Source organism: Calidris pugnax, unplaced genomic scaffold, assembly GCF_001431845.1.
Source record: "Calidris pugnax isolate Ruff unplaced genomic scaffold, ASM143184v1 scaffold31, whole genome shotgun sequence".
Lineage (NCBI taxonomy): Eukaryota > Metazoa > Chordata > Aves > Charadriiformes > Scolopacidae > Calidris > Calidris pugnax.
This window is the reverse complement of record NW_015090786.1, coordinates 5,381,710-5,406,949: the sequence shown is the minus strand read 5'-3', so window position 1 is coordinate 5,406,949 and position 25,240 is coordinate 5,381,710. Positions and strand designations below refer to the sequence as shown.

At 35.0% G+C, this 25,240-nt stretch overlaps 1 protein-coding gene across 1 annotated transcript in view; it reads left to right on the top strand.

Moving 5' to 3' along the window:
• Positions 1 to 25,240, top strand: part of USP34 (ubiquitin specific peptidase 34) — a 110,003-nt gene that overhangs the window by 2,723 nt on the left and 82,040 nt on the right. Inside the window, 5 exon segments of the mRNA XM_014966347.1 lie at positions 2,482 to 2,532; positions 2,693 to 2,842; positions 8,139 to 8,206; positions 15,595 to 15,787; positions 20,998 to 21,059. Of these exon segments, the coding sequence (XP_014821833.1) occupies positions 2,482 to 2,532; positions 2,693 to 2,842; positions 8,139 to 8,206; positions 15,595 to 15,787; positions 20,998 to 21,059 (524 nt within the window).

The following is a 25,240-nucleotide window of genomic DNA, read 5'->3' as shown; positions in this document are numbered from 1 at the left end:
AAATGTCACAGAAGCGTGTTATATACAAGGACGTGATGTGAAACTACATCATATGAAAGTAAATCAAGTATATTGACAAGTATATTTTCTTGACCCATGTAGAATGGATATGAGTCTGTTTGGACAGAATGTTTGTCTCAATTTTTCTTAAACTGATGAGAAGTCTAATGAAAAATGTCTTTCTGCTAAGTTTGGATTTACAAAATAGCCCAATTGGTTGCAGTCAGTTAGAAGTCATCCCACTTCAGGAAATAGATATTAAAAACGCCAGTAAAGATAACATCTGGCAATATACTGTTTGCTTCTGGTGAAATCTACCCATGTTTTTGGTGCCCAGAGAGAGGCCCATTTGTGTCTGTTTTTCATCCTAAACAAAATTAACTCAAAATACTTTCATAAATATGGTTGATTTGTTTTTTGAGAAATGTCCATACTTTGGAATTAGTTGATAATTTATTTTTTTTTTTAATGTATGGATTATCTTTTAAGAGAACTTGCATACAGAGTACTTTATGTGCCCTGTTCTTCTTTTCATACTTACTCTGTGCAGCAAGTGAAATACCTAGAATGGACACTTCAGAAGGAAAAAAAAAATACCTAGAAAATGGAGGCTCTTAAAATCCTGTAAAGAAAGAAGCAACGGTGTAAAGTGTGCTCCTGAATTTTGCACTGTCTCAGAATGAGCGATGAAGCAGTTCTTGAGAGAGGATAAAATGAAAGAGGAAAAACATCAGTTGTTTAGGTGTCTGTAGTCCCTGATTCTTTGGACTCTTGCTGTCTCTGCTTCTCCTTCTCAAGTAAATATTCTCTTGAAAGATATCCCGAATTAAGTGCCCTCCACTGAGATTGTGTCCATGTCAGACCTCAGCTAGTACATTTTATCTGAAGGTATGGTGTCTTTTAACCATGTTAGATTCCCATGAGGAATTCTTTTCTTTCCTTATAAAGTTCATCTTAAGGAATTCTCGGTCTCTGTTCTGTTTCTCCTCTGCAAGAACAGAAGTTACATTTTCAGACTTGGTCTCTCAACCACACCACTTTCAGTCAGCTTTGCAGGACTCATGCAACAGACTTCATGAGTTTTTGATTTCTGTATTCTAAGAGCTGTACTTCACTGGACAACAAGTCTCCATCTTATTCAAGAAAACTAATGAAATTTCTCACACTATTTCTGCAGTTTTTATGAGCAGAGCGCTGAACACCTTTTCTTGCTACTTGAAAACATACCACCTACTGGCTTCAAAGCTGTTTTAAAAATAACTGTTAGAGTATCACGAGTTCAGGCATGACTTAGAGTTCAGCAGAAGTAAAAAGAAAATAAATGCTTAGATATAATGTGAGCATATTGAATAATTCAAAATGTTTGTATCACACTTAATCCATCCAAAATCGCTTGCCTCCAGCATCCTCTGGTAGAGTTTTAAGAAGCTTACTCCTACACAGCTATTTGAAATATATTCAGGAAACTTCATTAAAAAACTTAACTTTATATTAAACTTAGATTTGATTTGTGAATATGAAAACTGGGTGTTTGGCATGGAGGGATGGGAAGGAGAAGAATGTGTGCTGTTAGCTGCCTTCAAGTACCCATGGCAATGTTGTGGTTTTGCTGGCAGGTTTTATGTTATCTTCTGCGCCCTTTTGCCTGCAGCCGTATGCAAGATACACACAATATGTGTAACAACCATAATAAATAAAATTTTTCCTTTATACTGGCCAACAAGTGGGTGTTGTGAACGTTAAAAAGGAAAGCTGTTTTTCAAAACCCTTTTCAGTTTAGTCCTTCTAGAAAATAGCTAATAAATAGCAGCAAATAGCTTACAGATTGATAGGATGATACAGTTCCTTCCCCTTCTTTAGTTAGCTTAATCATGTAAAGAGTATTAGACACTTTATATGATGCATTTTGTTACATTTGAAAGAATATAGTAGTTGAAGTTAAAGAATGTTAATATTCTGATGGGAATGAATAATTTGACAGTTTAGCCCCTTAAGTCATTAAGTGTAGGATTGTAGAACATCCTACATTTCATCTAAGTTCAGATCTTTGGATATATGCCTCATCTTTATGCAAAAATTGCATTCAAAAGCACCTAGATTGGTCTGTTCTGTAATTCTCAGGCTGGTGTGCAGCCAGTGTGCTTGGCTATCCCCTTTGCAGTATCCTTGTTGAAAAAAGTTGGAGGTCTGAAGGGAGGTGGGAATGAAGAATGATTGAGGGCCACTGCTGAGGTGTTAATCTAAGCATGTATTTGTGTACTTATAAATACATTTTAACAAAGGTTAAATGATGAACCATAAAAGTATGTTTTGCAATGTAAAAGTGGTGCAAAGCTTGAGCTTCTGTAATCTTCTAAATTAGGGGTTTGGTTTCTTTCTCTTAGTTGACAATAATATCTGTTAATGGTCAGTTATTTTTTGTTCTATAAGTGTACTTTTATTGCTTCAGTTGATTTTATGTTTTTTTTTCTTTTTAAACAGGATATTTCTGCTCAAGAAAGCAATATATTAGGGGCATTCTGTGATATGAATGTAAGTTATCCATTTTTATATAGGTGCACATTTCTTAGAAACTTAAAATAGCCATGTTCTCTCTTGTATAGATTTGTGTTATACTAATGTTGCTTTTGTGTGTGTGAATGGACCTAGTATTGATTGTTCAAATATATTTTTTTCCCCTATATATTTCTAGGATGTAGAAGTACCATTGCACTTGCTTCGTTACGTTTGTCTGTTTTGTGGAAAAAATGGCCTTTCCCTCATGAAGGATTGTTTTGAATACGGAACCCCTGAGACACTGCCATTTCTTATAGCACACGCGTTTATCACAGTGGTATCTAATGTAAGTATTGTCTTTTCATTGTTTAATGTTCAAGAGGAAAAGGACTGACGTCTGGAAGAATTGTATAGGACCAGGGAGGGAGCAAACCACTATAAGATTTTCCGTGTTAGAAGCTGGTCCAGTGAGCATTTCATTGTCCAAACCCTATACATCTCCTGTAAGCACACAAGTAGTTTTGCAAGTTTGTACCTAGATACCAAGATTGTAGCAGCCCCAGAAAATACTTACAAGAACATTGTCAGAGGTCATTTCTGTGCCTGAGATTGTTTCACAGGAATGTTTTAAGCTTCTTTAGGATATATTAACTTTTTACCTATTTCCTGTGAGGCACAAAAGAAAAGCCTATGGATTTCTTTTATTTTTGATATTGTGTGATTTTATATCGTTATACACATTTGCAGCATAGAGGTAACTATCTTGTGTTTTCACCTAGTTTTAGAATACACATCTGTCATTATTTCTCCATTTTGAAATAGTAGTGATTTCTGACTAGCAGAATTGCAAAGTGATTTTGGTGGAGAATTGAAGGAGATTGGTGATAGAAATAAAGAACAGTCCCTGAAGCAGCACATATGAAGACTAATGTGAGAATGTGAAATCATGATCTGTCTTGTGAACATTACATACGGATAAAAAGGAAAATAATAGTTTGTTATGCCTTGTATGAAGTGAATTTAACATAATTTTGACATTGATTGCAATTTTGAATACTTAAATCAGGTCCTTCCTTCCACACACCTTCCCTTTATCCTTGTTGCTGTTACTGACCAGCCAGGATGATGTTCTAAATAAGTATTGGAATATGTTTGCATAGAAGGAGCCAGTGACTGAAATAAAGCTGGCATTGGTGAGCTGTATCACTTCTCCTTGATCCTTTTAGTATAATGGTTCTTAGCCAGTAGATCAGAGAACAAGTAAGGCCATGATGTGCTTTGTTCTCGTGAGCTTGCAGAGAAGGACTGCTGCAGGACCTCTCTTCAATTGTGGAGATGTGTTCTTTTCTGGCACTTTCTGTATGATCTGATGAGCTTTTAGATGATAGTCTGAGGAGTTCTTCATCTCTACCTGTTGTTGGTGCAGCCTGCAGTCTTCATCAAACCAGTCTTCATCAAACCATCTGCTGAAAATGTATGGTCTTGTAGGTTATTCTGGTGTAGAAGTAAATTTTGGTCATGAAATCAGACACTCTTGCATGTCAGACATTTGTTGGGCTTTTTTTGAGGAAGGGCGAGTGGCAGCTCCCTATCACACCAGCATTTTCTTCAGCAAGCATTCTGACTGCAGATCCCATTTCCTAGATATCCTATACCAGTAGCATGTTTATAAACTGCATCTGCCTTTCTTCTTTGTCCTTTTTTGAAGTCTTTATTTTTCTCCACATAAATTGTTTACTTACTTTATTCTTAGTGATGTACCCTAACCCAAAATACTTCTCAGCAAAGTTTCTCCTTTCAGATAATTACTTAGCAACTTTGCATTTATCCTTTTTTTCTAGTAGGTGATAGATTTAGCTGTCTCTTGCGGCTATTTTAGATTAACGCTAAGGTTAAACCTGCCAGATAAAATGAAATTAAACCCAAAGCATAACCAGTAGAAATACTGTTTCTTCACCTTCTTCCAGCTTTGTACCTTTTACCAATCAACTAGAACCTTTCTTTTGAACTCTGTCTGGCTTTGCTGGCTGTGTGAATTAGAGGAAATCTGTTCTAGAAAATTTTTCATCTTCAGATTTTATCTGTCAGTTCACTACAGAAAGTATAAGAAAATGATTTATGTGTAATGTGCTTTATTCATCCATTTCCTGCATTTTGATGTCACTCAGAGTACTTGTCAGCAGTGCTCTCACTTTCAAATGCAATATGTTTGTTAGTTCCAAATGAGGAAGCTAATCTTTTTGACCAAATATGTTTTACCTTGCTGATCTTTAAAACAAAAATATTTTTTCTTTACCTCTACAATGGTGCGTAAGCTTCTAATTTTGATTTAATGTTTCTCTTTCCCTGTTTCTTTTTTTATCATCCCACTATATAATTCATATAACTTAGGTAAATATAAATAATTTAATAATTTTTTTTTTCATTTTTCTTTGAAATGATATACCAAACTCCAATAAAACAAAAATAAAAATTCGCAAAACTGTATTTTTTGTGAACAAAACATTGGTCTCGGTAAGAACACTGCTAATTTGACTTGGTTTTACCCCAATGCTCTTGAGTTTCTGGGATTTATAGGTAGTGTGAGATCTGTGAATGACCCTGTCAATAATAACTCAGTGAACAGCTCTGCAATGTCAACTGGTAACTGGTTCACAACATGTGAAGCTGGAACCATAGTGCAGAGTAATTCTTAAATACATTTTCATGGTCATACTAACTCTTGAGAATGGCAGTTAAGTAGCCATTATTGTGAAGACTCTGAGAAGTGTCTTTGCTGGAATTTATTTTAAAGTCTGTGAGAAGAATGAATTGTTTAGCTAATAACTTAAATGTTTCAGGATTATTTTCAGAAAGATTTTAGTGTGGATGAACCAGTCAATTTCCTATTAAAAAGTTAGGCTTAGTAGTAAGACCCAGGAAGTAGAATAGGTAAAGTTGGAAATAGTAAACAGAAGTCAAAGAAATAATTTGCTAACGACCAGTAACAGTCAGCTGCTGATAGATGAGGCTGCATAGTGGCATGGAAAGCATTTGCTCTGTTTCTCCCACAAAGGAAGGTAAATATCTCATTAAGTGCACTCTACAGGTGCATGTAAGAGAAGACCAGTACCACAAATTAGTAAGGTCTGTGGGGAGCTGAGCTATTTGTTTGTAATTACTGGTGCCTCCTTTATATCAAGGACATTAAAATTGTTGAAAAGATGTTTCATTGAATTTTTTTCTCCAGCAAATCTCGATTGAGTAAATGTCTTTGTCTGACGAGCTTATATTTGTAATAGTAAAGCCAGGAAATGTAATATAATGCAATTTACTTCACACAGGAGGTTGCCTAGTTGGTACTATTCTTTTTGATCCAGCTCATGGCTCTGCAAGAATCTTTCTTGGCGACCTGTGTTGTGGAAGGACTGTTCCTTCTTAGGATAGTTCTTTGCTGTCTTTTTTAGTTAGATACTTGGTTCTTCCTTTCTTCCCACATCTCATATTCCATGGTATCTGGTCAGTTTAACTATCTGAGGTTGTGGTGGTCTTCTTAAAAAAACCTATCAGATGCAGAGAAGTCCATGACCTACAGCTTGTTCTGTGGAGAGTTTAAACCTCACTGGAAGAGCCTGTCATTAGGTCTTTTTGTATCATTTCAGTTTTGGTGAATGTTGTTGGGGAATAACTGCCCGCTCAGTGGAGACTATTTAATTGAAATAATGCTGATGGTTTCCAAAACGTTGGTTAAATTTTACTGTATGAAACTTCAAAACTCAAGTCAGAAGCAAAAACTGTTGAGAGACAGATTTCTTTTGGAAATTAATTACCTATGATAAAGAGCAAATAATAAAAAAACCAAGAAACCTCTGAAGCTTGAGAACAGAGCAGATGCAGTAAATACTTTGTCTTAAAAGCAGGTGAAGCAAAAAAAAAAGTATGATGAAAGTTGTGGATTTATAATGTAATTCTATAAATGTTATTTTTATGTCTTTTTATATATGTTATTTTATTTAAATAATTTAGTATATTTACAATTGAGTTCATGATGAAGATTACATTTTCATTTATAATGCGTGCGATTGTCCCTTAATTCAATTTGGAGGATGAAGGTTGTATGTAATGCAAGTATACAGATGAATGAAATGGCTTCAGAAGTTTGAATTAATCGGAGTGAAAATTATTAGGAACAATGAAAGCTATAAAGCCAAAATTTCCTACTTCTATTTCACAACGAAAGATATTTGCTTTTGTGTTTGATACTAGCATATGAAAAGAGCACATTGTCGTGTTAAAAATCAAATTGTGTAAATATAATAGTGTCTTTGTCATCCTTGCGATTCCTTGTCAAAATATTATTTAATTCCCGTTCCTAGAACAAGCATCTTCTAGTTACACTTTCTGTCTTTGGGATGTTAGCATTTTTTTCTTCCTGTGACTGCCAATAGGATCAGACACCTGTCCCAAATGTGTTCTTTTTTGCAATTTGAAGATTTGGCTGGTTTGTCTTGCAAAGCAGGGTAGTATTGTTACTCTGTAGTGTTAGTTGCATTGTAAAAAGTGAGCCTGAAAATATTTTTTTCAGAACTGACTCTTAAAGTTACTTGGCTAATTCTGGAAATGTTTAAAATAAGTGCTGATGATACAGTTTTACTACACCCTAATATTTTTCTCTCCTGGCAAGAAGGAGGACTTAGATTTTCGGCATACAGAATTTTCCAAAATCCTGGTGAGAATTTAGTCCTCAGCCGGAATGTATTGCATCAGTTGCAAAGATTAAACATTCTTTTAAGATCAAACACGGAGATGTAAATTGACGTGACAGCTCTGAGTGACTGACAGTCTTAGCTGTTCACAAGATTGTGTGTGCACATGATTAAAATTATGTGAGGAGCAGTAGCAGCTGCTGATGTTTCGTCTATGCTAGATCCCTTACCTGGCAAGTAGTTGTCTCTCTGTAACAGGTTTAACAGGCTCAGCATTCCTTTTTGAAATGCAGATGGAACTTCTAACTTTGCCTGTGTAAGTAGTTTGGTTGGTCCTCTCTTCCTCACACTGGTGTTAAATAGCTGTTTCAGGGCTTTTTCTCTGCATACATTTTCTTCCTGCATACAGTTTTGCAAAGGTGGTAAAGGCAGAATGGTAAATATGGGAATACAAATACGGTAGTAAAAAACCTGTTCTTAGTCACTGGCTATAAAACATAATTTTATATTATGGGATCTATAAGCCCTAAGAAGCAAAACATCAACACAAGGTAAATAATTTTACTTGATTTAGGAGAGATTTGCAAGGAACAGAAAGAATGGAATAATTTTCTTATAAACTTTAAAAAAAAAAGGAAAAAGAAACCCCACAAGGCTGAGTAGCAGTTTTTCCTACTGAAGAAACTACAAAAAATTCAAAAATGAGACATCTGGGCAGTATGATACTATTTATACAAAGTTTGTAATTTCCAGTTGAGTAAAGTCAAAAATGTCACAGAAACATTCCTCAGATAACAGCTTTCAAAATCACAAAATGAAGAAGTTGAATGACAAACAACAAAGCCTTTTTTTAAAGTGGGGTTGCATGTGCAAATGTACCAGCAATAGTTCATTTTTTACCATTCTCATTAAATGTCATTAATGAAATTTTTATCTATTTATGTTTTTGCATTATAGATCAGAATATGGCTACACATCCCTGCTGTCATGCAGCACATTATACCCTTTAGGACTTATGTTATCAGGTAAATTTTTAATTTAAGAATTTTTCTTGTGGGACTTTTTGACAGCACCTATTTATAATTTCAGCTGATACACTTCTAATTGTTCAAGTTGTTGCTCTGACTGTATCATTTCAACAAGGAGAGTGAAGGTAATGTTTAGAGTTAGTTTGGGCAGCTGCTTACATTTATCTGATTTCAGTATCAATCAAATCAATTTTAATAGCATTTTTAGTGTGACATCCAGCCCCATTCTGACGTGTTATGTCGGGTTCGATTATAATGCAGTTTCACATACTGCAGTATCTTCATCAAACTTTGCATAAAGTTTGCAATGAGACGATGTAAGTAGAAGAGCAATATGTAGTCACTGAGATTTCCAATACTGAGTTTCACTGAGTTTTAACACTGCTTCACATTTTGATGTTCTGTATTTCCAGCTGGCAGGAACTGAAGTGTGATCAAAAAGTCTACTCGCAGTTTTATGTATCTAAATATATCTAGTCCTAAAGATTTTCTTTACATCAAGCTGACTATCATGAAAAACACTCTAAAATTGAAGGACTTATAAAGATATTTAAATATACAAGCAATTTATTTATATTGGCTTTATTGGGACAATAGAAAAAGTCCAATGAGCTGCTGATGAAATTATCTTGTGTATGTGTATCTGCCTGGAGGTGGAGGGGTGTGGTCACAGCTAATTCTCCTTCCACCTTCCAGTGGCCTAACATTAAACTTTACTGGTGCAGACTACCTAAAAGACCACTGCTTTTGCATGGGCCCACGGCTTTGGATTTCCTATGATTGTAATATTAGAAATGCACTTATATTGGTTATAGCTTACTTCCCTGATAGCAATAAATGTGCCTTTACAGAATATATTGTCTTAACTACACCAGTATAAAATCACAGTCTTAACAAAAATAATTACATTGGCAAAAAAAAAAGTGCACAGAACAATGAGGCTCAGAAGTATATTCTGTATTTTAAAATGTTCTGGTTTTAATTGTAAAGAATTTTGACTGGAAAAATTTAAGTACTGGCTTGGCTATCGATCTTTATTGTTATAACATGGTCTGTACCCAAATGATATCAGCAGGGAGAAGATCATTGTGATCTTTTTTTGAAACATACCACTTTGGAGTTACAATCCAGCTGTCTGCACTCCATTAATGCTGATGTGTTTCCTTTGAAATCTTACAAAGGTGATTATTAATCATGAAACAGTCTAGGAAGGACAGGTAGAGAATCTTCAGGTTCTTCTCTCCATATGTATTCCATTAATGGTTGTTTGTGAATCTGGGAGTTTGGTTCATGAGCCTTACCTATCTTCTTGCAATGTATGGAAATTAAAAAGAGCATTGAAGGATCAATTACTAGAGATGGGCTGGTAAGAAGGAACTTGAGTGAGACAGAATAACACAGCCTGCAGTCTTTGATGTTAATCCTCACTTGCTTGTCATCCTGTAATTCTTAAAGAATTTTCTAACTGTAGGTGTAATAAGGGTCACTGGAATAAATAGAGTATTTTTTTCCCTGTGTTCTCCTCCTCTCTTCCCCTTTACCCATAGAATATTTGCATCTGATTTAAAGCGTGATTTGTCAGCAGCTTCTTGCCATAAATAATGCCCATGATGTTCTTCGCATTTACAATTAATTCATGTCAATTAGAACGGTAATATTGATACAGGAGACGTGTGGAAAAGAGAAGACACCTGTGGTTTAGAGAAGGAAGGGGGTATTCTCCCAGTTTCTGTTTTTCACAGCTGAATCCTGATGGGAGATCTGGGATTTTGTAACATTATGAACTGCAAAGCTTTGTTTGTGAAGATGCACTTACAGAGTGGGACATGAAGCTTGGAGGCTGTATAACAAAAATAACCTCTAGTGCTGTACCTTTATATGGGACAGAAGTTAACACAGATGCCTTCGGTAAAAGATGAATTTCTTGATCTATGTAGCTCACCCCATGTGGTTGTCAAGCTTACAGATCTTGTCTTAGCAGCTTGGGTCTCTAGGTCTCCATCTGCTTTTTACTTTAGTTAAAAAAAAAAAAAAAAAGGCAAACATAATCCTGGGCACAGCACCTCAGCACCTTTGAAAGAAATCCTGCAATAGCTTCTGCTGCCATGCAAAGTAAGAAAGAGGGCTTGGAGAGGGTTTTAGTCTAGAATGAGATCTTGTGGCTATAATTGACTGTTAGTCCAAGTTGCTGCTCGTGTAGATTCCTTGCAAGAACTGCGTTTTGGAGTGCTGATCAGCATAAGCAGAAAGAGAGATCACACAACTGGCATCTTAGCAGCGTCTTTCATCAGATGAGGTTAACCTTTATGTTCGTATTCTGTAGTTATTTCTACTAGGAGTGGATGAAATGAATAGCAAAATTTTTTTGACCTTCTCAGAAGGAAGCTTTTATTGATCCTAATACCTTAGAATTCTGCATTTCAAATTGCAAAATTCTCATGAAAAAAGGGAGACTTATTGATAAAGTGACTCAGGAAAATATGCCATAGCTTATTGCAAGTATAAATGAGGGCAAATTGTCTCTTTATAAAAGACATTGGTTCCAGCTGACTTCCACCTCAAGATCAGAGATGAGGGATGCTGTACATGGTTCCAGGTATTGAATGCCTCAATAAAGCAGTAGCTATAAACAGTGGTGTTTTGAGAACAGTGTTTTTTCAGTGGCAAGATTGTTGATTGAAAACGTCATAGATAGTTCTGTCCTTTAGAAAGAAGGTGACTAGCAATGAAGTCCAGTTTTATGAGAAGCAAGAGATAAAGTTGTATGTCCGATATTGTAAGATATCAGACAATAAAATGCTTGATAGTATCAAGGAAAACAGCTAAAATTCTTCTTTCTTTGACATCACAGTTGGTATCACCTACTTAGTGTTCCTCTGGTAAAATCTGAGAGCTACGTGTAGCGTTAGCACTGACCGATATCATATTTAGTTCTAACCCTTTTTGCTCCCCTCCCTTTTTCCTCTCTCCTGCTTCAAGATGGATCTTGAGAGATTTTTTGTGAAGGATTCCTGTCTCTGCCCCAGATAGGGAGAAAGGGAACATTCTGTGCTCAAGCACAGTGAGAGGATATTGCAAGTGGCAGTTGCTCCTGCGTTAGCCGTGCAGTCTCAGCACAGGACACAAGTGTAGCGCTGATGTGTGCAGAGGAAGTGGGAGCTCCAGAGTTGTTGATCCATGATGCTTCCTGTGGAATACAGTGAGAGAGAATGGAGCTGAAAGGATTTAAATTATTATTCTGCTTAAAAATATTTTTCTTAAGAGTTTGGGTTTTATGGAGGCGCCTGAGACCACGCCTTGCTATTAAATGTCTTGAAAAACTCTTGTAATATGCCTTGGAAGTTTTTAAATGCAAAAAAATACTTTGCTCCTCCAAAAATCTGAGAATTTATGCTGTAGGTACAAAGGATAGGCAAGTCAGGAGACAATAGCCAAGCACTTAAGTTAAATTCTTCGTATCACAGGGAGGCGCTGACTCATTCTGCTTGATATCCCTCTTGCAGCTGGTCCAAAGGAGTCATATTAAGGGAAAAAAGATTATTTCACAGCTGAGTAGCTGAAGTCCTGAAGCATAAGATGTGATTGTAAGCATTCACATTAACATGTGTAAAACTGAACTCTCTCTATCCCCAAATTCAGCAAACTTAAATAATTTCAGTAGATAAAAATTGATTATTTTTTTTTAATTAATGTGTATGTGTTGCTTAAATTTAGATAATATATATTTACTGATTATTTTAATTATGTTAGGCTGGCAGGACAGGTCCTATACTTTATATAGACAGACTGTCCTTATATATATGTATAAAAAGAGGTACATTTCTTTCCAAAAGTCTCATCTAGACAAAAACGTCAGATTTACTAGATCACACATATCCTGAAGTGTCATTCATATATTACTCTAAGACTTAATGCTCATCAGAATCAAAGTGACCAAAATTTATGAATTAAAAAAAGGATGAAGGACAGAATGGAAGCCATTATTAAGCCATTATATGAATTAGTCACATTCACATTTATATTATATACAGTTCTGACTGTTCCATCTCACAGAGATAATAACAGAACTACCTAGATGGTGGGAAGGGTGACAGAGAAGGTAGGAAATAAAATTATGCTGATAGGAGGAGAGACATAATCTAGGATTTTTTTTAGTCATGGATGTGGCTGTTATACAAGTGATACGAAGACAGTATATAGGGAATTATAATCACAATTTTTCAAAAAATAAGAAATGGAGAGCATGCGATATAATTGTCAGGTTGCAGACCTAAAGGAAATTAAAGGAGATTGGTTTTCATGCGAACAGATTTCTGAAACTAACTAGCATAGGCTAATGAGAAAGCCAAAAGTATAAATAGAAAGAGAGAAATGAACTTACAGTAGTAGATAGGTTAATCCATTTTTTTATATATGGGATAAGTCTTTCATCTGCTTTTAGAGTGGCTATTTTGGGCTGCATGAACCCTGCATGCTCCAGGATCACTGTTCTTATATAAGGCAATGCAGTAAATTTGCAGTTGGTGTATGGAAAGATGGGTGTTAATTGTCAGCACTGACTAAAGATTTCTTTTTTGTTAATAATAACATTCTACTGGTAAAAGCATAAAATGGTCCCAGTTTACTGATACAGGCGGGCTTAGGCCACTGTATCTTTCCACAATAAAAAATGAGGCTTGGACTACTCTGCAAGTTTCTGTAGTTTTAATGGTAGTAAAGATACAATCATATTTGGTTTATGACCAGAGTAGTAGCGCTAATAAATTTTCTAGTGTTGATGCAGTTGTACTTGTAAAGATAATTATGCTATCTTCTGCATTTATACTGTGCCTGGTTACAATAACCTAGTTGCCTTAAAAAACCCTAGGCTTCAGGTTAACAAATAAAAAGTGCTCTTTTCCCTGTACCATTCTTTAGGGCTTTGGCAAAACAGATTATACTGTTGAAGTACTTCTGTAGCTGTGAAAATGCACCTACACGGCAGTTTCAGTTATTATTAAGTGGGATTTGTTTAAAACACCATCTCTTAATGATACTATAATACAGAAAACATGACACAAGTCTGATTCAGGCTTGGATTAAATATAGTAAACGTGCTGAAAGAACCTTAAAAATGATGTTGTAGTGTGAATATTCTGAATAAAAGTAGGTTTATACTGATACTGTTGCATTACAGTAGAAAACATTTTGTTATATAAACTAGATTAGTATAGCGGCTTCACCAAACTTTGTAGCGTGAGGAAGATTTCAGGTGAAAGTCCTGTTATGGAAATGTAGTGAAGCCACAAAAGCACCCTTCTTTCTTTCTATGTAGTTGTGTTCATTCCCACCTCTCTGGTGCATAAAAACACTCTTTATCTGTCCTATGTAGAATGAGAAAATTCATATATTTATTTTAACGTCTTTCAGATCCTTTACGAAACAGTTGAGTATGACTTGGTGTGCGCTATGAACGTTGAAGAGCTTTGGGAACTAGGGCTGAATATAGTTTGCATATAAAAAAGGGGAGATAAAAACTGGTCTGAGGTTGCTGCTAGTTATATTGAGATGATTATGTTTTCGATGGACCAATGCCTTTTTTCATCAGTGTGACTCCTCTCACCAGTATGTAGATCACTGGGTCTGGTTTGCTGCTGAACTTTTTGAAATGAGTATCCCTTTCTCATTGCTACTTTTCTTTTGTTTAGAAATGGTAGCACAGAAGCATTACTTTCTTGCCATGATCTGATTTCCAGTGCTCCACATGAGAAGACAAATTTCACAATTAACAGTGAAGGATCTGATTGCTTTGGCCCTGAATGGTCCTTCTTTTATCCTACTGTTACTTATCTGTGATGTCTATTGTAGTTTTACAGTCTCTGTTTGCCCTGAAGTCTCTTTTCTATGTTTGACAATGTTAAGTACCATTTAAGTGTGTTTATTTTAAGGCCTCTACACAAGAGCTGTGAAAAAGGGCCTCAATCTAAATAAGAATCGGAGCCTGTGTTTTTGCTTTTTTTAAAAAAATTACTGTTTATATGAAGTAAATGCAAAGGAATGGTGCATAAATCTAGTTAAGTGTAGTTTAATATCTCTCGTGTTTTTTAAAAGATCCATTCATCTAATTGGCTGGTCTCCAAGGACATATCCAGGGTTAGGCTGTCAAACAAATGGATTTTTAGTGCATTTCTGCGTAGTTAAATCTAGTTTGGATGTAGTTGAAACTTCAAAATGCAGAAGTACAGCAGAAAAAAATAATTATGCTAACCTTGTATGTATGTACCTTTCACCATGCATTCTTTAACTGCTTCAAAATAAACTCAGGAAAGCTAATTTCTAAACATTTTTCTCTCAAGCATTCAGTTTAGAAGAAATTCTCAACTGTGTCAGTGTTTTATATGGGAACTTTACAGGCATTTCAGTATACATTTTCTTGGTACGTCTTGAACTTGTAATTGCTTAACTAAGACTGAGGTTGCACTGGCTTCTCCAAGTTAATTCTTAAAGATGATTATTTCTTCTGCCTCCCATTTGCAAAGAATATCTGTTCTGTGACTCATTGTGCATGATTAGAAGATGACCCCTTATCTGAGATGACTGCAGTAGGAAGAACCTAGCAGTTTAAAATTCTTTAACATTTTTGATTTCTTCGGTGAGATTCCTAGGATCCTTGGTGATGCTTCACATGTGTCCTTAAGAAAGTAATTATTGTCAATAGAAGAAACAACTTGGGCATGTGTTCCTATACTAACCTATTGCGACAGCAGCCCCGTGGCACAGGGAGTGCTGATGTACAAGCACAGATGACATATGACATAAGGCAGAAAAAATGTGCATGTACCGCATTTACTCTAATTGTATCAGAACGTGATTGCGCAATTACACTTTTTTTTCTGTTTTGACTAAGGCCACAAACAGGGATATATTCATCTCTAGAGGATTCTCAGTCAGAACATGCTGTTTATGGTCCGCTGACAGTGATTCTGGAAATTCAATTTTAAAGTATATTAATACATTAAGCATATTGTGACACTTCAGTTTTCAATAAAATAAATAAACATGATGCAGCTGTCCAGAGAGGGCACCTTCCCATGGAACGGATTTGAGGTTTATGCTTTCAGCCTACATATCTGAAGAACTTCATGGGTTTCCTGTCATTTTGTGGAGTGAAAGGAATCTGAAAAGGTTTAAAATAAGAAATTTGTTTATTTTTTAAAATATTCTGCATAATTCTGTATTTCCACGGTTTGTTTTTTACTATTGCCAACTTTTGATTGTGGTATTTTAAGGCTTAGTGCTCATACAGCTATTGGGAATATATATTTGCTATAATCAGGATGTTCCAGGTATGTTCTAATTTGACTAATACCTTTTTTTTTCCCCCTCCCATTTATAATTTATTCCAGGTATTTATGTAAACTGTCAGACCAGGAGTTGCGACAGAGTGCAGCCCGGAACATGGCAGATTTAATGTGGAGCACAGTTAAAGAGCCATTGGATACAGCCTTGTGTTTTGATAAAGAAAGTCTTGATCTTGCATTTAAATACTTTATGTCTCCAACTCTAACAATGAGATTGGCTGGGCTGAGTCAAATAACAGTAAGAACTTTTTAAAAATATAAATAATATTTAGAAAAAATGTTTCTTTTTGTGTTGTATTAGTTACAGACTTGTTTTGGGGCCTTTTTAATGTGTGAGAATGGCGGAATCCTCTTATCTGCAGTCTTAGGAAGTTACAGTCATGATTGTGAATATAGGGTTCACTGAGAGATAAGTCCAAGTGATGGCTATGTTCTGCAGCATGTGGAACTGCAATACATATCCTGAACAATTTACCATGCTCAACAAAACTCTTAAAACCATGTTTTGTGACAGCTGTATTGAAATTAAGTCCCTTGACATGGCTATATTTGTTGTTTACAAAGGCTTTCAATCTGTTTTCATTTTTACCTTTACAGTGTCTTGACTCTACTGTCATTAGCTGCTCCTTTGTATTGTACATACCTCTTTTTCCTGTTTAGTATAGTCTGTTTCTCAAGAGAGAGCATTTCTGCATTAATTAGCAGAGGACTAAGTTGAATCAGTCTTCATCAAATAGAAATAGGTTAAAATGAAAAAAACCACCCTTCTCTGTCCCATGGAAATGCTGCACATTGCACCAGTCAAGAGACTCTGTGCATCCTTTGTCTGTCATTGCCATAACACGTGTGTATTATACCCATAGAGAGACAGTTGGACAGAAGGTCAGAAGTCAACTTCTTTATTCAACTGAGCCTTTTCAAATCATGCTGCTTTTGACACTTCTGTATTTAAGATTTATAGCTCATAGTCATGTTTGCCTTAATGCACAAAATTATGAATTATTATAATCACAAAATGATAAATGTTTAATGCACAAATGATTTTAGGATGAACAAACATGTTCTTCTTAAGTTTTGTAGTATTTTCTGAATACATTTGGCTGCCTCTGTTCTAGCTGATTACATAGTATCACTCAGTGACTCTAGTCAGCACTGACTGTCAGTAAATACAAGTTCACTTAAATTTGATTTTGCTTCTCTTTATATTTATATATAGAAGTACTTACAACTGTTGTAATAAATGGTAAAGTACCCTGTAAGTATTTCTAGTCAGATTATTGGTGGTCTTTAACCAAAGTAAATACTTAATTTACATCGGTATGTGATCTACTAAGTTAAAAAAAAAAAAAAAGTTTGTGAACTACATCCACTCAGTGTTAATCAAATGGTGTTCCAAGGGTGACCGCATTTATTGGACTTGAATGCATTGTCCATTGAGTTTTGGGTTTATCTGAATGAAAACATAAAGCAGTTTGGCCGGTAGAGATACTAAAGCAAGAACCAGAGAAAGTTAACTTTTGGAAGAAATAGTGACATTGCTGTAAATATAATTTCTATATGTAAGTAATTCATGTAACTTTATATGAATACTGCGTATACTATACTCAGTGCCTCAATTCTAATCTTCTGTCATAATTAATTAGTGTAAAGTGAACGTTCAGGTTCTTTTTGTGTAATGAGAAACTTTCAGAGAGTTGATGAAGTCTTAGGTGAAAGTACAACATATATTTTTGTTTTCATTTTTCATTGCCATGTGCTTTATTGTTTATACAGTTACAGACATAATCTTAGGTAGATACATTTTAAAATATGACCATTAACTCGGCATAAAAGTAACTTCTTTTTTTTTTTTCTTTAATTCTGCACAGTTTTGGAAAGTCTTATTTTCCATATTGATTTGAAAGTAAATTTCCAATGTTTGCATAGTTCCAATTTCTTTATTCCTATAAGTACTTCCCTTTGGTTTTGTACAGTTGTCCTTGTTCAACTACTAATGTATGTCTTTTTGTGTATCCTTATCAAAAGAGAGTCTGAAAATAAGAATGCATTAGTTTGTTTATTTTTTCAGGTATGTAGTTCATTTAAGGGGGTGTGAAATTGTGTAATGTTAAGTAGTTATAATATGTTTTGACCTGTTGTGATTGATAAATATCACTGTAAAAGTGAGATTTTTTTAATAACAGATGTATTTTTAGACTAAAGTAGGGTTTACCTTGTAAAAAACCACACGGAATATTGATTGTTAATTACCTATGAGTCTTCTTTAATATGAATAGTCTCTAAAACTGCTCTTGAACTTTGATGTTTCATTCTTTTTCATTCAAATCAAAGGCGACTTTCTCTTTTATTCTCTTTTTACTGATTTTATGAAGAGGTTTTTGGAAGAAGCATCTTTTGGTTTATCTTGTTTGACTTCTGAGTTTGAGAGGCATTTTGGTTTATTTAGTTTTGTATGCCAGATCTGTGCAACTTAGAGTGTGAAATCTGAACCAAAAGTTCCAGTAATTTTTACTGCCTTTTTACTGAAGTTTTCTGTCCTCTTTGCAAAGATGTGCTTACAAAGGTGTGATGTAGTTCCACTTTATTAGTTACTATGTTCACACCACCTTCTCTATTACAGATGTAACTTCATGACTACTTTTTTGAAGTTTCCTTTTCTATTCATGTCTTTGATGGCTAGTCAAATTTGTCAAAGTAATTTCATTGAAACATTCTTCTCAACCAACAAAATTTCAGCTTCCTGTTTTGGATTTCAAGACTGTAGAACTACAATACCAGCAACTGCAAAATGTCTTCCTTTCCTGGACTTCATTTGTCAAAAGTTGTGCATTTAGCATTGAAGGAATTCTTCATTTTGTTTTGAAAATAGATGTGAAGATTCAAAGAAAACTTTTAGCAAAATAATGTGCAAACTATTTTAAAGTGTGAACTTTTCAATACATACTTTATTTCAAAGAAATGTTTCTTCTGAAAATTCACATGGAAAGGTGACTCAGATGCAGATTCTGATTTTGACTCAGAAGATGAAGGCTAAAATACATTTTGGTGTTTGTGGCTTGCCTGATTGTTCCCTTTTGCAAGATAAATGTACTTTTGCTCTCATCGTGGAGGCAGAAATCTTTGGCCAAAACTATCAGTGAATCTAAACAGATGAATGTCTTCTAACACAGAGGTGTTGACTTGTGTCTGCCAAGAGGTTGTTTTTTTTTCCTGTCTCACAGCTAACATGACCAGTTCTAAAATTAAACCTTTCAGCTTCGTGGAACCTCTTGAAACTCGGAGAATACATGCTGTATGGCATACAGGGATTATATTTGCTTACCACTAAATAGAGACTTGCCTCCCTTGAAGAGAAGCATATTCATAATGTGTCATATCATCTGACTAAAGTTCTTATTTACAAAACAAGGTTGAAGACAGACACATGGAAGTTAATTTTAGCAAAGTGGGAGCTTGAGTCGTTGAATATGAACTTGGATATAGCTACAGAAAAGGACAGGAAAATATAAAACAAAATATACCTAAAGCTTTATTTTTGTTGTTATTTTGTTTCTCTTTGATTTCATCTCCCAGTCATCTCTTGAGGTGGTTCAGCTCCAAAATACCCTCTTCTCTCTACTTTCTACTCACAAACAGAAGACACTGTTCTCCTGTCCTTCCAGTTACAGATCAACTTAAGTATGTGAAAGTGAATGCTCGTAACTGATCTGGCCATCCTTCCTTTTTGATTTTTTCAACCCCTTTTTATTGGCTTCTATGCATTAGTGAAAATGCAAGTGCAAATACAACATTGTTAGGGTTTTCCAGAACAAATTCAATGCAAAACTTGAACAGTGCATATTTATATTTCACGTATTGGTTTCCTATGTAGAAAGTTTAATTACCTATGATGGCTATGTCTTGAGACAAGACTAGCTCAGGAGATGCCTTTTTGTCCTCAGCTTTCTTTGCTGAAGAATTTATTCCTCTGTTACATTAATCAAGTGTTTGGGCACAGACCTCTTTAGTTTCTTACAACGTTTCACATGGTAAAAAATTGTAAAAGTATTTTATTTGTTCTGTCATTTCATGATAACAAAACATGAAGTGAAAAAAATGTTGGGAGGTGAGTGAGAATAAGGTGGTGCAATGCTATCTGATGTGCACTTTCTATTGTGCTATTGTGTCAGAATTCCAAGACTTTAATTTAAATTATTGGAATTTTCAAACTATTTTTACCATATGAAAACACCTCTTCTCAGAGTTCCTTTGGGTAAGGATTTTGTGGGAAAAATTTGGATCAACATGTGACTGTGGATTTAAAATTTATAGTAGTAACTCCTCTCTCACTCATTGATGCCTCTCAAAACATTTTTGGTTTGGGGAGTAAGTCTTCAGAAAAGCCAGTGAGCTTTCACTTCTTTATTTCACCCAATTCTAATTGGTCTTTACAATTTCTTCATGAAGTTCTGTTCACATGTTTTTCCACTCCTAACTGTATTTCATTTGAAAGTATCTATTAATAACTTACCTATTAATAATTGTGTAATCAGATTCTCATGTCTCGCTAATTTTGATGCATATTTTGAACTTTGTTTCTTCAAAAACATTTTTTCCTATGAAAATTGTTGAGATTAGACACTAATGAATCTTTGTGCAAAGACTGCAGGAGATTAGCTGTCACACGAATTACAGAGTGCATGTACCAGCCTTGTTTCAAGAAAGAAAATAGTAAATGTTTTGACAAAGTTATGCAACAAGTTTAATTTTAATGTCAAATATTGGCATTACTATGTCTTTATTTTTTTTGAAAACAAGATGACAAATAAGTTTCATTACATAATTTTAAATATTTTTTTTAAATGTTATGTACGTGTAAAGAATTGGGGGCAGTGCCATTGCTGACTGGAAAGTTGATGCTGAGGAAAAGGATGGAAGATAGATGTAAACCTTTAACAGGCTTTTCTTTTCTTGGGGATGTCTTGAATTTATCAGTTCAGATACCTTTCAAAGCTTCATTTTATATAAAAATACTTAATTTTCACTCTTCAATTTTGTAGACTTTCAGCACTGATAACATGACAAAAGAAATCTTTGCTGTTGTAGTAAGCATTATAATGGGGAAACTCATCTTAAAACATTTGTTTCCAGAGTATGTGTTTCATTTCTTATGAAAACCTATGTGCAAAGTGACTGCTACACACCTTGTTTTGATTTCTGGAATGGGTGGAGTTTTGTATCGTCATTTAATTGTTTTAGTGAAAGAAAGGTTGATGAAAAAAGAAAACTGATCCCTCTTGCCTGCTGGAATGCCTGCTGTTTAGATTTTTGTCAAAGTGGTTTATTTGCAAATGTTGAAAGTACTAGAAAAAAATGTTTCCTGTCATTAATACTATTTTTAAATATAAGAACACTACTCAAAAATATTTAGATAAAATTTTAATTTTTTCTTCCTTTTTCTAACTATAGAACCAACTTCATACCTTCAATGATGTGTGTAATAATGAGTCATTAGTTTCAGACACAGAAACGTAAGTAAGAACATTATTACGAATATTTTAAGTGTGCTATATGATTGCAGTTCTTCTGTATTGTTGTTACAGATTATACACAGTGGGGAGTAGTGATAATACAAAGCATTTATTAGAAATACTCTAATCTGGGGGTTAATAAATAGTTTTAAATGCTAACTTCAAAATTATTTCTAAACGTTGCTGGATTTTTTACTAACTTAAAAGATAGAGTCAAGGTAACGTTAAGAAAAATGTAGATACTGAAATAATAAATACCTATAACAGGCCATTATCTCCATTGTGATGTATAAATAAGAACCAGCTAATTTATATCCAGGTAGTACTTTTGCTGTCTTCTCGCTTCTCCTGATTATTTAGTTAACGAAGACATGTCTTGCCATCACTGGCTTCCAGTCTTGTTATTAGTTTTCCATTGAGTCTGTGAGGCTATGCTTTTAGAACTGTTTTTTTTTTTTTTTCTTCAGAGTCCTTATTTGTATAACTCAGGTGTGTTTAACAATTTTAAAGGAGATTCCCATAAGTCTTTGCGAACTTTCATGCGTGGGATTGTATTCCAGTGAGGAAATGCATTGATTTTTGTAGTAACTCTAAACTTCATGGTAGAACTGTCTAGAATTAGAGAAAAGTATGTCTTTAGATAGTTGAAATAACTGTTCTTTTGAAATAATAGGCAAAGTATGAAAATACTGGGATTTTTCTTGTGATAAACTCTTTATGTTTATCTTGGGGTGTGATGTGCTCTACATTTATCTTGGGGGTTGTATCCATGGGCACGTATCTGTCTCGCTACAGACACAAACTCTCCGCTATCTTTTGGTCATTAATGAGAAGTCTCTTATGGCAGGGGTTGGCTTACTTTTCTGTCTGGGTATTTTTATTACAGTTGTTTTTATTTTAACACCTGCTTGTTGAAATCTGGCAGCAGTCAAGACCACAATACTGTAAATTTAATGTAAATAACAACTTGAATATTTGAAGTGAAATTTAAGGTAACAGGTTGACATTTTAAAAATAAAGAATCAGAATCCAGGGCAGTTTTGCTTTCATAAAGATGTGAAAATACCTTGAGAATACAGAACAATTAACCACTCATGATCAACTTTTTCTTGTCCTTTGTCACTAAATCAATAGGTGAACATGAATCCATGCTATCCATTAATTTCAAAGTAAATTATGATACAGAATGTCACAAAAAAATTCTTACCAAGTATGACACATACCTTGCTATGATCTGATGAAACCTGAATGTAATGTCATTAAGCTCTTATACATTTCAAAAAAATCACGTTATTTTAATAAATTTAAGCACACATTTATTACTTTTTAAATATAATATTGACATAATACATACTTATATATAATTATTATTTATATATATTGTGCTCTGGGAGGTGTTGGGTTTTTTCCAAAGCTTCTATTTCTTGTAAAAGAAAATACTGCAGGAGTGTAACACGTGGAGTATGTGAGGTGGCTTGGTGGGCTGGGGTATTCTCAATATTGTGCTGCCAGGTTATGGCGTGTTGTTACACTGGGGCTGTCAAACCTCAGTTTTATCCATTTCTTCTCCTTCCTTCATGTTGAAAATCCGAAACTGAGATGTTTCTTGGTTAGCTTATCTTCTGAAACACGTGAATGAAATAGTTTTTAACTATGAGTAACTAATTAAGGAACATCAAGAAGAAGTTATTCCGCCAGTTAAACCTAATAAAAAGCTGATTGATTTTCTGATTCAAATGTGAAAAAGGAAAGTTATTGACAGGGGAAGAAGAGAAGAGTGCCTAAATTTCCCTGCAGCAGGGTAGATGTACCATGCAAGAACATCGGAGTTACTTTAAAGCTGAAGGAAATTGTCAAATTCTCGTTTGGGATATTACTTTCTTGGCAAGGGCATCTGTAAACAGCCTGTCATTTGAAAGGAATGCAGCATGAACAGAAGACCTTCTTTTCCACTTTTGTACTATATATATATTTTTTTTAATCTGAATTCCAGTCATTCTGGTGTTTTACCTAAAAAGTTGGGTACAAATCAGTATCAAGTATTGCTGCTCATCTGCAGATATCTTTTGGAATCACTGATTTCCAGCCAAATAATCACAAAAGGCTGGTCAAAAGGATGGGGAAAATGTCTCACTTTTACAGTTTGTTCAGTACAAAGCTTCCCTCTCGTTAGAGACTCTGTTCATGAGAAATGTTTGGATGAGAAGGCACTTATGGACTTGGCAGTGATTGAATGAACACCAAAAGGAAAGCTTTTCATTCCTGTTTTCTTTCCATAGTGGAGAAAGGAAGTCTTAAGATTTATTTCGTGCATTTGTAGCCTCTGCAGATTTATCAAAGGAAGATGTTTTGCGTTATGTCTGGTCATCCCCATTATGTGTTTTGACTTTTCCAGATGCGTTTGGAACTGTCAACCTTTGGGATTTCTCCTTCTGTATCTTGATAAGGTGGGTTTGCGGGAGGCATCTTTTTTTAAAAAAAAAAAAAAGAAAAAAAAGAGCTGTCAGTTAGTCCTAGCTCTTCCTATTTGTTTGGAAGTATCATCAGGATTTTTTAGCAAATAATTTGGAACAGTAACTTCCTACCTTTATCTACATGGTTGCAAATTTTTCCATGGTAGGAAAAATGCTGAAGCATCTTCCATCTAAAAAAACACTGGATTTCACAATTTGCACTCGGAAGCAGCAGAAAGCTAAGACAGAGGAATCTGGGTTTTAGCTCTAGGTATCTGTATGTCTTTTTAGATTTAGGTTACTTGACTGTCTTCTCTAGGGCTGAGGGTTTGTGGTGACTGAGTATGCGTATTGTCCAGATATGTGCAGTGTCTCAGTGACTCAGCCCTCAGAGATGTACATTTAATTTAGTTATTCCTGGCTTTTGAGTTAGAGTGAAATTCTTTGCAATCTAAGGTACTGAAGAGTATGAAATCCATTGAACTAAAAATAACGAGACTGAACAGCAGAGCGATTCCTAAAACGACTTTGCTGATGTTGGTTAGTAAAAAATGATCATGCCTTTCAGGGAGAGAATTATTTTTTCTGTGTTCTGTTCGGACCACAAAAGGGAAAAGTGGTGTTTTTTCCTTAATGAGGGCACTGTCAGATTGTGGAAGTACCATGTGTAAAGGTATTTTGTTTTGCTCTTTGCTTGGCAGGCAGCCAAGAATTTGAGGTTCAGGATTCAGGTTGATGCTAAGAGACCTCCTGCCTCATTTAAGAACTTGATTTTCCTCACTTCAAGAGCTTCCTACAGAGTAATTTCAGGTGTCCAAAATTCCTTTCACCTCTGAACAGAAAGATCTGGACTATTTCTTCTCCTTTCTTTTCTCTCTCTTTCCTTATTTATTGAGGTACTAAACTGCAAGTTTTGTATTGCTTTTTCCCTTCAGCACTATTCTCTTAGCTTATATTAACTCTTGCTTTCTCAGTTTTTATCTAAGCTCACCAACCGAATATATGGCAGCATCATTTAAATGTCTCTTCCTCTTTCTCTATTCCACATTCCAGGGATCTTTTCCAGATTTTCTCTGAAAAAAGTAGTAGTACAATTTTCTACTCAGCTCACTAATGTTTCATTCTAGTGACGTATACCTTTCTAGTGGCATACACCTTTCTAGTGGCATACACAGCAGTTTACTAAATAGTCAAGATTATGTCAGTGTAGTGATTTTGGAGAGTCAACTAAGAAAATGTGTGCTCATAAAAAAAACCCATGTGCTTGAATGTGTGTTGGGAAGGTGCCTGCTATATACTCTTTGCATTTCTGATCCTAAATAGTGGAGATCAGTGTTTCTCATCCGCTGTTGTGTCGTAGATGCTATTTCAGTGATTTTGTCAAGAAATGTTAGGCTTCATCCTTTTGCAAGCTGCTCGTTATCTTTCTACTTTTTTTTTTTTTTAAGGTTTTACATTCTGTTTTTCAGTGACGTTGCTGACTTGCTATTGTATTTCATCCAGTACTGAGCCGCTGTGTTTTTGTGGCTGTGGGGTGAATTGCATTGGGAATTGACTGGTTGGATAAATAAGTTTTTCTTTGAAGGGGAGTTATTTTGCTGTGGGATTTGTTCCTGGATTTGGGTCATCATGTGGCTACCAAGTATTGCACCACAGCCTTAGATTAAAATGTTTCTAGGACTTTAACTCAGTCCTCTTAGAGAGAGGCATTTGACCTACTAGGAAAAT